Source organism: Gordionus sp. m RMFG-2023, chromosome 2 (genome assembly GCF_954871325.1).
Source record: "Gordionus sp. m RMFG-2023 chromosome 2, tfGorSpeb1-WG-v2, whole genome shotgun sequence".
In the NCBI taxonomy this organism is placed as follows: domain Eukaryota; kingdom Metazoa; phylum Nematomorpha; class Gordioida; order Chordodea; family Parachordodidae; genus Gordionus; species Gordionus sp. m RMFG-2023.
In genome coordinates this window covers 14887716-14905791 of record NC_088776.1, presented here as the reverse complement: position 1 = coordinate 14905791, position 18076 = coordinate 14887716, and the positions used below count along the sequence as shown (strand labels likewise).

General features: G+C 28.4%; 1 protein-coding gene across 1 annotated transcript; it reads left to right on the top strand.

The window, feature by feature from the left end:
* Window positions 1-261: 261 nt before the first annotated feature.
* LOC135923257 (eukaryotic translation initiation factor 2 subunit 3-like) lies at window positions 262-16530 on the top strand. Its single transcript, XM_065457912.1, has 12 exons — window positions 262-345; window positions 389-452; window positions 500-561; window positions 673-738; window positions 9283-9499; window positions 10751-10909; window positions 11399-11533; window positions 12112-12206; window positions 12564-12708; window positions 13154-13323; window positions 15889-16061; window positions 16351-16530. Exons 1-12 carry the CDS (start codon window positions 313-315, stop codon window positions 16409-16411), a joined length of 1380 nt encoding a protein of 459 aa, XP_065313984.1. The 5' UTR covers window positions 262-312; the 3' UTR covers window positions 16412-16530.
* The last annotated feature ends 1546 nt before the right edge of the window (window positions 16531-18076 follow it).

The following is an 18076-nucleotide window of genomic DNA, read 5'->3' as shown; positions in this document are numbered from 1 at the left end:
CATTTTAAAAATTTTAAAAATTTTCCTTATTTTGTCATATAGTTTTTATATATTGCTATTTTAAATTATTATGTTTTTTATATAATTTTTTTGATGTTAGACTTTTTAAATAAAAATCGAATTTATTATTAAAATTTTAACAAATTTATATTTAAAATTTTATCAAATTTATATTATATAGATACTTTATAGTTAAAATTAATAATATAGACCTGGGAATTAATTAAATAATGTATAATTATAACATATTATTACTAAATCATTTTTGCAACGATAATCTTGTCTGTAAAATTAAAATTTTTTAAATCCCACATGAGTTTTTCAAAGCAAAATTTATCCCAATTGGTAATCTTAAATTAATCAAAATATATGATAATATGATTTATAGGATGTTTCTAAATTATCACCCCTTACGCCTGAAGTTATTAGCAAACAAGCAACCATAAATATTGGTTTTTTTTAATCAAGACAAAATTATCTTTACAATTTTTATATGTAGGTACTATTGGACATGTAGCACATGGAAAATCAACCGTTGTTAAAGCTCTATCTGGTGTACAGGTAACCTTTTTTTTAAATATATTTAATTGAATTGACCAAAATGAAAATTTATATATATTTTTTAATATAGTATATATAAATGAGTATATATATATGTATATTTATATAAAGACTGTTAGATTTAAAAATGAATTGGAAAGAAACATTACTATCAAACTAGGATATGCAAATGCTAAGGTTATTATTATTTTATTTGATATATAATAATATATATAAATTGTAATTTAACAAAAATCGAGGATAATTACCCCCTCCATGTTTACCCCATTAAAAAGCATTTATATAGAATAAGTGATATTTACCCATGTGGTGATAATATTTGTCCCCTTAGTAAATAAATAGCATTTTTAAATGATAAATAAGTGATACCTTATGGTAAATAGAATAAATATAGAAAAAACAATATTAACCACCTTATTGAGTAAATAGAATCAGTATAGAAAAAAAAAATGGAAATAATTCAATTTTTATATTATGCAAAATTTTTATCAACAAATATTTTTATGAGTCTTAAAATTAAGCATTTCTTTTTCCAAAGATCAATATTTTAATCCTGGCTTGGATTTGTAATAAATTAATAAAAAAAAATTATAGATGAGCAAATAAAGACCCTAATGAATAATTTTAGTATATCTATAAACTAGAGATCTGTGAATTCCTGCTAGCCAGAATGAGCTGGGCCTTATTTAAAATTAGACTACACCATATTTTAAAACAAAAATTACCCAGGCTGGGTTTGGCTTAAATTTTTAAATATAATATCACTCAATTTTGTGGAATAAATTGATATATTTTAATATTTTTACAAGAAACAAGACACACCAATATTACAATTAAAAAATATTAAATTTTTTTATATTAAATATATTTGGGCCAAGCCAAGTGGGCAAATAATTTTTTTTAATTTTAAGTCTTCTAAACTAATAAAAAAACTTTTCAGGATTGGGCCAGGCAAATATGTTAAAAAATTTTTAGACCAGCTTGAAAAATTAAACCTGATACAGATCACTAATATAAATTAATTCCTTTTATGAGGTTTTTTAAATTCTACATTTAACAGATATAAATTTGAAAGTTTATTTTTGCTGTTACTCGTAGCCTACTTTTAAACAATATATTTTATGTGTCTTTATATTCAAACATTTGCTAATATATTATAGTCCAATATATTAAACTTAACTAATAAAGTAATATATCAAATTTATATTTTGACATTTTTTTTATTTGATAAAAAACAATTAAATCAAATATACATTTTGGCATTTATTTTTATTATATAAAATAACATAATAATTATTTTTTAAAAATAGTGGAAAATAATATCATAAATGTCAAATGTATATCAAAACACAAAATATAAATATTATGAATTTTGCCATGTACTACAAAACCAAAATTTAAAGCAATTTTTATTAATATTTTGGCTATGAGAATGATATCAGTTTAGACAATTATCACATAAAAGTAAACTGCTTTCTATTTACATTTGGCAATCCTTGCAATTTATCGGTTTAATTTCCATGTATGAATATGCTTTATTTGTAATGTAGGGAGTAATTAAATGAATATCAATACATACATTATTTTAACATTGCACATCTATTGTAGTAAAAAATAAGATATCCTCGTTTAAAATATCATCTATATTATGTATTTTGTACAGTTAAGTTCAATAATTTTTTTAAAATATCAATATAGCTTGCTCTTCTTTAAGCAGTGCTGAAAATGGTTTTATACTATCAGAAATGTGTTTTAATTCATACAGCATTTTCTTTTCTAAATTAAAATTGAAAATATTTTATCAAGATTCTGTATTGATTCCGTAGCTAATAGCAGAGGGATAAAGTAAGCATGAGAATGTAGTGTCTTTTTAGTAGTAATGGAAATATAGAAATCTTTTGTATTGTATTTTTAGTAGTAATAGAATTCTCGCTTTTATTTCTTTTATTTCATATCAAAATAATAAATAATATTTTTTTATTCAAATTCATATGATATATATAATAATGAAAATAAACATTTTACAAAAATAACAAAACAACAATTCAATACCTATCACAATCTATTTGGTTTTGTTTGTATTCTTTTCGGATAACGATTTTCACTTGTATCATCTTCCTCCCTCTCCTTTAGATTCATTTCATCGTTATTGCTTTATTTCCTCTTAGTTTACTCTCTCTTCGGTTCTCTCTTCTACTTCAGATCTCTTTTCTAATTCATATTCTTCAGTTAATATATTTTCGTTCCTTAATTGATCAGTATGACGTATAATCGTTTTACCCTCTATACTTACTTCATATCGTAGTGATCCGAGTATGCTTTTAATAATGGCTTTTTTCCATTTTTTTTCACTTTTTCATTTATCTCGAATTTTTGAGTATAGTATTCTAACTTCTCCTTTTTGTTCCCCCGTTCGAATATTTGGTCTAACAATGCTCTAGGTTTAATTTTTAGTAGTATTTCAGCGGAACTTTGTTCAGTTTCTGCCCCTGGTGCATTTCTATAATTGTAGAGAAAAATAGCTAGACTGGTTTCTAAATCCCTTTCGTCTCTTTTATTCATGCTCTGTTTAAAAGTTCGAACTAAACGTTCGGCCATGCCGTTTGTCTGTGGATGGTAAGAACTTCCGTGCACTAATTGTATTCCATTTTTTTCGCTGAAATCATTGAATTCTTTGCTGCTGAATTGTGGTCCGTTATCAAAACGATTATCTTAGGAAATCCAAATCTGGCAAAAATATTTTAAATATTTTTAACGTGTTTTCGGTTGTATTACTGATCATGGGAACTATTGGCCAGCGACCATCTATCACTACCAACCAATCATGATTGTTTCTATATCTTGGTTTATATTAGGACACCACGCGTATTGTCTTGCTCTCATCTTTTTTTTACTATTCCAATATGTCTTGATGTATCATATCTAACACGTTGTTTCGGTATTGTTGTGGTATTATCATTTTAGTTCTCCACAAGAAACAATCTCTCTGTTGTAATTTCCTCTCTCCTTTGGCTATACTCCATTAAACATGCATCATAGTTTATTGGCCATCCGTCCGTCTATTGTATATCTGTATACTTAGAGAGTACAGCATCTTGCATTGTTTTTTTTCAATTTCGCTTGCATTTAAAGGTGTTTGTTCTCCCACCTGTATTTGATCTAGTGTTTCTTCTTTTGATATTATGGTTCCCTGTATAGGTAATCGAGATAGCATGTCAGCATTGGCTAGTTATCGACCATTTTTGAATTCTATTTCATATTGGTATAAAAACCCATCTTTGTATTCTGGCAGTAGATGTTATTGATATATCTTTTCTGGATGAAATAAATTCATTAATGGCTTGCGGTCTGTTTGTAATGTGAACTTTTTTCCATATAAATTCTTTGAATTTTGTAACCGCAAATATGATGGCAAGAGCTTCTCTTTCAATTTGTATATAATTTTTCTCAGCTCCATTTAGTGTTCTTGAGGCGAATGCAATTGGTCTCTCCTTACTCCCTTCTATATGTGATATTACTGCCCCAATTCCTATGGCTGACGCATTTGTTGCTAATATAATGGGTAATTTTGGATCATAATTTTGTAATATTGGAGTACTATTTATTTCTTACTTATTTTTTCATACGCGTCTTTGAAATCATTAGTCCATCTCCAAGCAACTGCCTTTTCTAATAATTTGAATAATGGTTTGGCTTTGGCTGTAAAATTTGAAAAAAATTTTGAATAGTATGTTGCTGACCCTAGAAATGACTGTAATTGTTTTAAGTTTGTTGGTTCTGGCAGGCGCGTACGCAGGAATTTGGTCTGGGGGGGATAATAAATTTTTTTGAGAAATATTATTGTTTTTTAAAAATATCAAGCATAAATTTATTAGGACTAATAACTATTCCTAATACACAATTTTAAATTAATGTGAATTATAAAAAAATAATATGTAAAGAATCACTTAAATGACCCAAAATAGAAATTTGAATTTTTTGAGCCTTTACACAAAAAGTTTTTTAGGAATAATTGTATTTTGTATGTTATATATTTACAATGTAAAATCCAATCTTCGTTGGAATTGAGCTAATCTTTCAATTATCTCATCCTTGCTCGTCGTCAAATTCCTATGAATATTCAAAAAATCCAAACCTTTCAATCTACTTTCACATGGTGTACTTCTTGGTATGTTTTTCAGAGACCTGCAGGCCCGCATCCTGGGCCGGACAATATTTTAATTTTTTTAATTATACCAAGGCCGGGCCTAAAATTTTTTTTAAAAAACACCCGGGCCGGACCTAAATTTTTTTAAAAAAACACCCAAGCCGGGCTGTATTTTTTAAAACAGCCTATATTTGAAATCGTTATTATTAGCTAAATCCAGGCCGGGCCTGAAAATTTTATTTTAAAAAAAGCCGGGCCGAGCCTGTAAATTTAAAAATAAAGCCGAGCGGCCTAAAAAATTTTTTAAAAATAGCGTAAAAAATCTTAAAAAAATCCGGGCCGTGCCCTGCTAATAGTACTTCTGCAGGCCTCTGTTATTCTTCTTAAAAAAGAGTGTTCTCTCATTAGTTTACGAATGGGAAGAGTTTATAAACCCTTTTAATACATTGGGAATTTAATCTAAAATGTGTTTGAAATAATGCAGAGCATCCATAGCATTTTTTGGGACTATATCAACTATAGTTAATCTTATAAACATAGTTATTCAGCTAGTAAGGCATCATAAGATACTTTAACATCTTCATAATAAAAATCTAACAAATATTTTTTTTTCTCTCACCATCTGAAAAAGGTTGGTAAGGCTTTTGTGGAAGTAATATTTGCAGATGTTAAGTGCTGCATGATATATTAAAAATTCATTTATTTGGGTTATAAATGTATCTGCATCTAAGATAAACTCTTCTACTGATCCTATATTAATGTTTTAACGATGAGCTTGCCTTGCTGTCGAGGGAGACAAATATTAAACACGTATAGCTCTGCTTTTGACTCAACAATAAAATATAAAATATGAAATTCTTCATCAACATTAGCCCTAATTTCCTTGAGTTCTGATAAAATGCTCAATATGAAATTCTTCATCAACATTAGCCCTAATTTCCTTGAGTTCTGATAAAATGCTTTCCGCTATTCTCATCTTCTTAATCAAATCATTGTCATGTTTTTGAAAAGTAATACTTAAAATAGTTGTATAATTAAATAATACATTTTAATGAGAAATAAAATTTGGAATAAGCATTAAATCCAATAATTTTCTTGCTTCTGAGGAAATATTTCTTTCAGGCCATCGTAATATTTCAGTAATAGCAAATAATTGGCTCTTCTAACTCCTTAATAGCTGTTAGTGCTTGATGGAAGAGGCTCTATCTCGTTGGACAAGGTTGCAATTTCTTTTTCCCTGTTGGACCAGAAGTTTCAGAAATAATTATTATTTGACTAGAAATTTGAAAATGGTAGATAAATATTACGCCACTAAAAATTTGAAAATAATAAGTAAATATTACGCCGGAAAACTTGAAATCGAAATTAATTGATAAAATAACTTATGAATGTGATAATAAATGTAATATAATATATATTTAATATGAGATACGAATAAATATTAATAAATATAAATTAATATAAACAATAATATTTTTGAAAAATATATCCGGCATCTGCATTTTTTGGCTTTGGGGGGGGGGATTTGTCCCCCTGCCACCCACCCCGCTGCGTACGCCAATGGGTTCTGGTGCCTTTTTTTACTGCCTCAGTATTTTTTTCGGTAGTTGTAATTCCGTTTTTTGAAATATTGTGTCCCAAGTACTCGACATTTTGTTTGAAAAATTTACATTTTTCTATTTTTAGCTTGATTCCATTTTCATCTAGACATTTTAGCACCCTTTTTAAATTTGTTTCGTGCTTTTCTCTATTTTTCCCGGTTATTATATTATTATCTAAATAACATGCTACTCCTTCAAAGTCTTTTAATAAATATCGATAGCTCGTTGAAATATAGCTGGAGAAGACGATATACCAAAAGGTAGTCTTTTAAATAATCCTCTATGCGTATTGATTACAAGATATTTTTGAGACTCTTCCCCCACTTTAATTTGAAAATAGGCATCAGAGATCTAATATTAAAAATTCCTCTCCTTTTCCCAAACTGGCTAATAAGTCTTGGATTCTTGGTATTAAGTGTTAATCATCATTAATATTTTGAATTACAGTCCTTTTAAAATCCCCGCAAATTCGTAATGTTTTTTTGAACAATTATTATGGGTGATGCATAAAGTGAATGATTAATTTTTTTAAACTCCTATTTTTAGCAATCTGTCTAAATCTTCTTCAACTTTATCTTAAAATGCGTATTGTACGGGACGTGATTTACATAAAATTGGTTTCTCGTTTTCCATATATATTTGTGCCTTAAAATCTTTCAAGAGCCCAATTCTTTGGTAAATAATTTAGGTTAATTTTGTATATTAATGTTATTTATTTATATGGTCCTTTGAGGTATTTCAGTCATTTTGGGAAATTTAATTATCCAGTTTCATCCAATTAGATTTTTGGTATATCCTTTTGTAATTATGAGAGGTAGTTCTAATGTTCGTCCTTTATATTGTACTTTTACTCTGTCCCAAATTCAGGCACTTACATTGTTGCCAGTGAAAGAGCACAAAATGACTGGTATTTATATAAAAGATTAACAGGAAATAAGGGGATTATCATTGACCTACCGAATCTAAAGTGTAGCGATTCAAATTCACTGATTTTATAAGATCATTTGAAAAGTTATTATATATGGATTTCATATTTACTGAATTTTATTTTAAAACCAAGACCATATAAAAAATTTACTCACCTAACCGAAATTAAAAAAAAAATAAAATCTAGGCCTTTATTTTAAATCCAGTCCTTAATAATTTTTTATTGTTCTATATGCTATTATATCAAGATCTAATACCAAATATAAAATAATAAAATTTGATTTTCACATTCTGGTCCTGAAGTGAAATTATAATTATATAAAAATATATATCAACCAATAATTGGGGAAATACTGGTTCTTACCACAATATTCTCTTCATATTCTGGACTGAGGAGTAATAGAGTTATAAAAATATATTCACCAATAATTCTGGAAATGCAGGTTCTTGCCACAATATCATCTTCTTGATCACAGTCTGGGCTGGAGGAGAAATAATTTTATAAAAATATCATCTATTGATACTTGATGGCACAACAATGAACAATTTCTCAGCAACACATCATTCACTCAATTTTTGAAAATCAAATCACATAAGGTAAATGTGATGCATAGTTTGCCAAGAATGTTAGCATCATAATATATTTATTATACTTATCTTGTTGTGAAAGTGTTTTTTATTGCTATACAAGGTGCTGATAAGACTGTGACGTCGTTAAGAGAAACTGATACTTAAATTCTAAATGGTTATAACAAAATTTTCAACCTTAAAAGGTTTTTATAGATATATCTTAACCATAATTAACTCAATGGCATCGAAATTTTTTTTAGGCATGTTATGAATATTTAAAAGGTGTCACTATTCCCATTCAGTTCACTTATCTGCTGAATCCAGATGTCGAAATCTGTAAGCCACAATTATGGAAGCTGAGAAAATAAATATTTCTAAAATTTTTATTTGGGCAGCACACTTTTAATATCATTGAATGTTGATCAATACTTAACTTGATTTTAATGTTGCCTTTCCTAATAATTATTATTACCATCATGGAAGCTCAAAAAGTGAGATAAAATTTTTCTGATAAGACCATTTTGATTTTTGGCTCTAAAGGAGGGAATATCTGTTGCATTTAAACAAAACATGGGCCTTTCAAACCCATGTTGAAAGTTTTGATTTAAATTATTTTTCATCATCCATATTGGGACAATTTTTGAAATATTAATATTTCTCATTATTAAAAAGGGAAATTAAATTTTTTTTTATAGTTTTAAAAATAAAAATATTTTTCTGATCTTTTAGACAGACCCATGTTAAATTAGCAAATTTATTCTTTTGATTTTTGAAAATAAAAATTGTAAATTTATAATATTTTTAATGATATTTAATTTAAGATGATTCTGTTAAGGAAGATTTTGTTAGGATTTGATAAAAGGCAAAATTTTATAGTGGAAAATGACGACAAAAAATAATATATAAATTTGGGACTTTTAGACCTATGTTAAATATAAATGCTCTTGCAACATAATATTTCTAAATTAGGATTAATAACCATAATTTGAAATAATATAATATTTGTAAACAATATTTTATTCTCACATAATAAAAGATTAATTTATTTTATTATATATCTGTAAGAATTGAATAGAATCTTCCATTAAGTAATAATATCATGATGTATATATTTTATTTTTATAAAAATATCATTTTTATTTTTTATTAACTACTTATATATCTTTTTTTTAACAATAAAAAAAATAACTAATTCTGTGAAAAACAAATTGATATAAAAAAAATGTTAATATAAAATTTTCACTGATTAAATTTAAATTCAAAGTGAATAAAAAAAATGTCACATAAAAATGATATATAAAAAAATGTTAATATATTGACCGAAAGGTATAATCACTATTATTTAACAATATCTATAATTTAATTACTAATCTTTCCATTATCCAAATTAAAACCATTTTTATTATAAAAAAAGATTCATTATATCATCATTATAAATATACACATATCAAAACTTATACGATACAAAAAATATAGATATTTAAATGTGACAATCCATCCTGCCCCAGACCTTCATCTTATTGTTGTTTTGGAAGCAATAAAGAAGATTCCTTTAATTGCACACGCCTAAACTGTGAAGGCAAATTTAGGTTAGTAAGACATGTATCTTTTGTAGACTGTCCAGGTCATGACATCCTGATGGCGACTATGTTAAATGGTGCGGCTGTTATGGATGCTGCTCTTCTACTTATAGGTATATTTTAAAATAAGTATTTCTGATTGTTTAAAATTATAATTATTAACATATTGCCGGCTGCATTTCAAATACAGCTTACCTCATTTTTTCTATAACTTAGAGCCCTATAAATTAATTTTTTGCCCAAGGCTGGACCAATTTTTTAATTTTAGTCGGACCCATAATTTTTTTATTAGTTTATAGCCTAGTCCAGTTTTTTAAATATAATTAGATTTGGCCTAAAATTTTTATGCCTGAGCATTATAGTTGGGTAATTTGTATATTTTTAGCCGTTTAAGCCAATTTTTAGCCTGCTAAAAGATCGGCTAATCCGAGTTGCTAGCTGAATTATCACTTTGGACTTGGGTTTTTCTTAAAAATGTAGTAGCTCAAATTTGCAAGAAACTATGAGTTAAAACGCCTTAATGTTAATGGATTTTCTGATATGCGCCTATAGATTGAGTCGAATTAACCGACATTTGCTATTACCCAACTATACATGATCATGGCCTAAATTTTTATTTTAGCTCGGCTTGGTCAGACACTTTAAATTGAAAAATATATTAAAAAATTTTAAATTTAATTAAAAACGAATTTAAAACAGTTCAATATAAAAAACTTAATGATTATAAAAATATAGCGCATATATATAAAAATTAAAAAAAAAATCATTATGAGATTGGTTAATTTGCATTTGTATATGGAACCATGAATAGCAATGCAATTACTTGGATGTATAGCCATCATAATGGCTTGTTTGTAATAGAAGGCTTTATTACGATCGAATTTTTTAAGCTCGAGCCTGATCTGCAGGGCTCCCCAGATCAGGCTTTTATTCAATCCATTATATTCTTACACAAACATGTCTTTTTTAAAATTAATAATTCAAAAGATTTTCATACTTTTTTTAAATTTTTATTTAAATTACATAGGACATATGATCCAATTAGTGTTGTTAAACGGCTCTATATTTAACGGCTATCCCAATATTTTAGCCAAAAAATATTACACATGCCTGGAGGTTTTGCTCATATATTCCATATTCCAGAGAGGTTTGGACATCCTTTAACGAATATGGGCAAATATCTTAATTTAGAATTTAAGTAAATCGAGCGGTTTAACATCATAGATAAAATAATGCTTTACCTCTTTTTCATCTTATAAATTTTAGTAGTTTAAATTGCTTTCCCTATAACTAAAACGTTCATATATATTATGTTAACCAATTTATCATGATCTTTTTATTTATTTGTAAACGCATGTACACAGCTGGTAACGAATCTTGCCCCCAACCACAAACCTCAGAACATTTAGCTGCCATAGAAATAATGCAACTCAAACACATCATAATCCTGCAAAACAAAATTGATTTGGTCAAAGAGAGTCAAGCCCAAGAACAGTATCAACAAATTATCAAATTTATACAAGGTAATCTTGTTTATAGTTTCACAAAAAGTTTTTTTTAAAGAATAATCTATCAAACTACACATTACTAATTATATCCTACATAAAACAATATTAATTCTATTTAAAAATTTTCTTTAGCTTAATTGGTATGACATTCTGATGTAAAAGGCACCGCTTATATCTTGTTAAATTTCAGATAATTGATAAATTATTTTTTAAATAAGTTATGAGCCAATGTACCACGTCAATCCAACCCATCACGACACTTGATCTACAATCATTTTTATAAAGCTGAAAGAACACAAAATTAAACACTAAATATAAATAAGGCTGTGCCGATCCACAAATTATCATTAAATTTTTTTATTTTCCAATATCACCTGAAATCGATGCGATAACTGGTATTGGTTATTGGATCGACTTTGGCTGAACATCAATAAATATTGGATCGGGTATGGCACAGTTTTAAACTGAACTCAAATACAATGATATTAATTTTTTAATAAATAGGTACAGTAGCTGAAAATGCCCCAGTCATACCCATATCAGCTCAACTCAAATATAACATCGAAGTTATCTGTGAATTCATAGTCAAAAAAATACCCATACCCTTACGTGATTTTACTTCGGACCCCAAATTGATCAGTTTTCTTTTTAATATTTTATAATTTAATAATATTTTTGACAAGGTTTGTTCAATCAATCATACCATTCATTTAATTAAACTACCCAATCGTTTTAATAATTTACAAAGCTTCCATACCAGCGTGGTTTATTTAATATCTTATGTTTAAGAAAATATTTATGATGTGATGCAGTGGTATTTCTTTTGTAATAAATAAATGGATTGCCACATATACTCTTTATTTTACGATAAAATGAATGTGATACTCGTTATTTTAAAAAGTTTAAATACAAGGGTATAAATACTTATGTTTATATATTTTATAATCTTGTTTGGATAAAATTATGGAAAAAGTTGTAAATGTTCAAAGATGAAACGGGAAAGAGCATGAAAAACGACTGAAATTAAATTATTAATGTATAAATAAATTTGGAATGTTGAGTTAAATTTTGCGCAATAAATGCTCTATATCTAAAAAATCGTTTTACTGTTTTTTGTTAAACGTTTGACAAATAGGACTATATCTTACCGTTTAACTTCTTTTTCTAAATCGAAAAATTTTTATATATATTGTTTTAAATCTTTATTCAATTTAAAGTAATAAGATCATTTGACGTAAACAAGCCTGGTGCAGAGGTTGACGAATTGAAAGGAGGCGTGGCTGGTGGAAGTATACTCAAAGGAGTTTTAAAGGTTTGGATTATCAAATTTTTATAAAATTATTCATTTTTTTATCCGGATATCCCGTAATACTGGATGGACAGGTCCGCGTCCAGACCCATGTTGAGTCGAAGTAGCACGTGTTTTATTTTTTTTAAAATCAGATGGACTCCACAGCAAAGAAAATATAGATAAAATTTTCTTTTGAAAGGTCCGAACCGCCTAAAACATGTTGAATGCATGGAGTATATACCATGACCATTTTTATCCTACCCCCCTTCCCCTTCATTTAAACCAATCATCAGTTTCATCCAAAAAAGAATCTGCAGTTGTGAGATCTCATCAAGTTTACTATACATATTTTTTAACCAATATCCTTTTGATATTAAGGTAGGACAAGAGATAGAAATAAGACCGGGCATCGTTTCAAAGGATATAGAAGGTCGACTGACATGCAAGCCCATTCATTCTAGAATAGTCTCTCTGTTTGCTGAAAAAAATGACCTTCAATATGCCGTTCCAGGGGGGTTGATAGGTTATAAAAATGATAAATAAATGCATCGACATATTAAGATATAAATCAGAGACCGACAGAAATACCATTTGCATGGCCCGGCCCGAGATTTTTTTTAAACAATTTTTTTTGGCCAGGCCTCGCCCGGGTTTTATATTTCCAGGTCCAGCCCAGATTTTTTTAAATATATTACATTTATTTTTGATTTTTTAACTAATAATGGCGATTTAAAATTTTGGTTTTAAAATATACAGCCCACAGCCTGGATATTTTTTTAAAAAATTTTCAGGCCCGGTCCAGGTATTTTTTAAAAAAATTTCAGACATGGGCCGGGCTTAGGGCCGGGCCTGCAGGTCTCTGATATTAATATACCAAAATGAGTCGAGTAAAGAAAAACTATTTTGTAAAATAAGGAAATAAAAATTTATTCATTCATCTTTAAATAAAATTTAATCACCATATTTAGGTATAGGCACACTGATAGACCCAACCCTATGTCGGGCTGACCGAATGGTAGGCCAAGTACTCGGTGGTGTCGGGGCTTTGCCCAATATCTACACTGAACTAGAGATATCTTGCTTCCTCCTCAAACGTTTGCTGGGCGTAAGAACGGAAGGGGATAAAAAAGCTGCTAAAGTTACTTATTATATTTAATATATGAATGTATAGTCAGAGTTTGGAACTCTCGGAACAGAGACAAATCTACAAACTGGAACCAAAACCTGTAAAATCCCCCTTTTAAAATTTATACTAAACCCATTTTAAAATTACCAGAAACCGATCCAGAACCAGTTCTATACAAAAGTGCAAGTAGTTTATATACATTCAAAATTTTGTGTGGTTCATTTTTAAGTGTCTTTATTTATTTAAATTTGTTTCATTGCTTTAACAGAATTTCGAATTAGAACTTGGCATTCTCAAAACCGCATCAAATCTAAAAACTGGAATAAGATCTCCATTTTCGAATATTTAGGAACCATAACCACCCCTTACTTTAGTTTTTTTTTAAATTTAAATGATGTCCGATTGTGATTTGTTTAATATTTCTATATCCTTTTCTTCTTGCAAAAACAAAAAAATTTCATTTTACTTTTCTTTCATATTGATTTGATTTTTTTAAAAAACTTTTACAAATACAAATTTTCTTCTTTCAAAAACAAAAAATCCCATTTTTTAACTTTTTGTTTATAATGATTTGATTTTTTAAAAAACTTTTACAATTACAAATAAATTGAATTTTTGTACAACTTTTTATTAGGAAATTATGTAAAAAATAAAAAAATATTATTAGGTTTCTCGGTCTCATAGCTTTTTTTCCCCATATGTTTTATGTCTTTTATTATTCGAGATGATACACCTTAAATGTGTATCTTCGCCACGAGCTTGATATCACCTGATTGACTGATATCTTCTTCCAAACTTAGGTTTTAGATATCTCTATAGTCATGCTGTTCTTAACCCCTCACCTAATCCCTTTGGAAATTATGGCTACTTTGACCTTTTCGAGAATGCATTGAATACCACTGAACTTGCATTCTCTGTTAAGTCTGACTATGCCTGTATGCCGTTACGTCTCTTCTTTGCTTTGCACGGCAGCGTAGAACTCCTAGAGTACGGTATTATTGGTCTTGGAGGGATATTGTAGTTTAAATTTGCCAAGAAGAGCGATGGGGTCCAAGAGGTCTGCTTCCGTACAGATTGCTCCAATGCTGCATTGTTGGGTGAGCTTGGCAAAAATAGAAGAGCCTTTTTTCTAATGAAAATCTTTTTGATGTCGAAGAAGCCTTGTGATTTCCCCATAAGGCACTTCATCGCTACTAAATTTTTGGAAATCAAGCTTGACAAACTCGGTTGTGTAAGTGGAGGTGTTCATTGCGTCCATCGCTAAAGAACTTTATTTGTATATAAGCGTTATGTCTGCTCCAAGAGAGAATGCATAGCAAGTTCAAAAATTATGTATAAATTTAGGATGAGAATTCCACGTAGGAGTGAATATGCATTACATAACTAAATGTTGATAATATTGTGCCATTAAGTAATAAAGGGAATTTGTAGTTTTTGGATCGATTTTTCAGATCAAATTTAATGATCATGAACATGATGTTGAATTATTTTTTCTTTAAATACTAAAAATTTTAACTTGATTTAATCAATCAAAATAAATTTAACAAAAAATATCTAAAAGTTAAATTTAAGTTAATAGATTTTTTTTTTTTTGATGACTTGAATTTTTTTAAATATTTAATACATTGAACGTTAAAAGTAAAATATATATACGTAATTTAAAAAAATATATATATTATAAATGTCATGTAAACTATAAAATCTATATAAAAAATTGTATAATAAAAAAAATAAAATAATTAGAATAGTAAATTGTATGTTGGGTGGGAGGAGGTCAAGAAAGAGAGCCATGGATGGCAATGCAGTTAGATCTGCATATATCAATAGATATGCGCTGTCTGAGATAGAAGCCTTCCTGAGGATCACCAGTGATGGCGCGGATTTTTTTACCAAGGGTTTTGAAGAAGGTTAGGGCATGATTGCCAAAAGACCCGGTTGTGTCGGATACGATTGGTATGAGATTGCAATTTGTTAGGGAAGTGTATTTATTAATTTTCGAGTTTTCAGCTCGCATGAATGAGTTCTTATTAAAGGAGGGAGCAAATCGGTCGATGCAGGTATAGTCCCATGCTAATGGAATTCCATTACTCCATGGTATTAATGTCAGCCCATCTGGACGTATATTATTCTCGGTTGAGAGGCTACAGGGTTCGAGGGTTGCTGGAATTTGAGCTGAGCGTAGAGCACGGAAAATGGTGCCATTAACTGCACTGTGTCGAGAATGTCTACCTTTAGAGAATCGACAATGAAGAGGATGGTGTCCAAAACAATCAACGGGTTGGGAACATAATGTACATATGGAGTTGGCCAGTATATTACAACCAAGACGGAGACCTATTGCTATGCGTAATTCTTCGTTTGTTAAGAGAAGTCCTAAGTTTGAGCTGGGCAAAGCTTTTAACCATTCATAGCCCGATAAGGAAGGCAAAAGTTGTGGAACTTGCATAAAAAAAGAAATAATAAAAAATCAATCGACAATAGAAATTCACGTTAAATCAAAATGTCATTAGAATATGAAATATCGACTACATTAACTTAATAAATTATATTTTTAAACATTTATTATAATCAAACAAGGTTCAAAAACTAAACAAAGGTGAGATTCTGATGGTGAATATCGGTTCGTTATCTACCGGAGGTAAAGTGAACGGAATTAAAGTCGATCTCGCAAGAATTGGTCTCACTCATCCAGTTTGCACGGAGATAGGCGAAAAGATAGCCCTAAGTCGCAGAATAGATAAACATTGGAGGTTTTTAAAAAAAATTATAATACCTTTCAAATCATTAAAAAAAATTGGATATAAACAAAGGTAGATTTTATTAGCCCCTTGTTTTTAACTATAATTAATTTATAAATTACAATTAATTTTTTTAATATCATTTATCTCATTTACAATTTTGTTTATAGATTAATAGTTTGCAAAACCTGCACAATTAATAAATTTATTAAAAATATTTTATATTTTTTAATTCCCTATATTTTAAAAAAATCGCGCTGATTTTGCAGAACAGTAATATAGATTCCAAATTTATTTTTAGATTAATAGGATGGGCAGAAATCCGTAGAGGCGTTGTGATTCAACCATTGCCTTCTGACTGAACTAATATTTATATACATTTATTATAAAGATTTTCAAAAAAAAATTTGTTTTCGGTTTTTACATATTACAATGATGGACGAAAAAGCTATTTAATATAAATAAACCATAAATTATGTGCTAGTGAAAATTTTAAATAAAATGTATTTTATTTTGTACTAGACCTTTATTCAGCGTTTCGACTACTTAAGGGGGAGGGACATTTGTTTCTAGTTTTTTGAAGGGGGTTACGCACCATCTAAGGTGAGGTGGGGAAGGGGCAGAGTAGTAGGACAGTTAAAAATTAGATTAAGGGCAAAAGGATTCTAATATGAACAGATATTTATTTCACTCCTAATGTGGATAAATTATAAATCATTCATTCACACATAAATTTTAACATGATTTGACTTTATACATGCTCGGGAATTTTTATATCACACGGGGTAGTACTAACAACGAATTTATTATCAACAACAACCAATTTATTTGTATTCATATCCTAAATTATGCCTCATTCTATTGGATGAAGCTTATAAATAGTGGTTCAATTTCTTTATCATACTTCATCGTTTAACTATAGTATAATTGCTAGAAGAATAACAATTTTCTGCCATGTAGATGTAGGCGCTACTTTTATTTAATCATTGGCATATATTGGAGATAGTTTTAATCATATTTTCTAAATTATGTAGAAAGAAATTATTATATAAAAACATAATACTTATGTTGGCATTACTAAACTATATGAAATGACGCAAAAGGCTTGACAAATTTTTAACTAACTAAAAAGTATCCCTAAAATTGTTAGCCACCCAAGATGATAGAAAAGCACGCAAAATATGAAAAAAGCATGCTCGGTTCAGTTCCAACGACTTCCTTAGGCACAAAAAAAATTGAGCACCACGAGAATTTTTTTAAAGTAAAATTATATATAAATAGTAACTTAAATCAATTTTAAAAAAGGATTTAAGAAATTATATTATAAAATATAAATAAAAATTAAAAAGTTAAGAAAATATGCAAATTTTTTTTTACAAGGAATTTGAAAATTAGTATATTGCGAATATTTTTTTGCTCTATTTTGAATAAAAAACATTAAATTATGTAAAAGAAATTTAATGAAAGATCACCCTGCATTTTATCACATTTGCAAATAAGCTTTTTTCCCTCTAGAAAAATTTCCTGCAGAGGTCAATGATTATTCGGTAAAAGAATTATTCAATGATTTCTATATTACGATTCCCTTTCTAGTCCTATTTTTATCTACAAGTTTCATTATTAGTGCTACACTCCACATTAAATCACAATAACCCCCACAATTATTATTGATGTTAGAATACAATTATTTCAATAACAACGGCTAGAGTAGGAAGACAAAATTTGGTGCTTATTTAATACTCTGCATTGCTTATATGCCAATATTGTGTTTTTCTTTTTATAGTAAGATCATTAGATTTTTAAAGGGTGGAGGGAGGGAGGTTAATTAAAAAGCAAAAAAGGAAATTATATCTGCAATAGGTTTAAAAATAAGAAGGAAATTTATAAAATTTGCAGAAGGTAATCTTTTCATAAAATAAATTGGAAAGAAGCCACCAACAATTATTGTTTAATATTAACATGTTTATAATTATATTTTCAACTCATAGAATGGTAAAAATAACATTTATAAATAAAAGAAAATTATT

Excerpts from the sequence above, each read along its gene's own strand:
- LOC135923257 (XM_065457912.1), top strand. The coding sequence starts at position 313 with ATGAGTTTTTCAAAGCAAAATTTATCCCAATTG. Across the intron at positions 12,207-12,563 it reads TACTCAAAGGAGTTTTAAAG|GTAGGACAAGAGATAGAAAT; the intron begins GTTTGGATTATC and ends TTTGATATTAAG. Across the intron at positions 16,062-16,350 it reads AGAATAGATAAACATTGGAG|ATTAATAGGATGGGCAGAAA; the intron begins GTTTTTAAAAAA and ends ATTTATTTTTAG.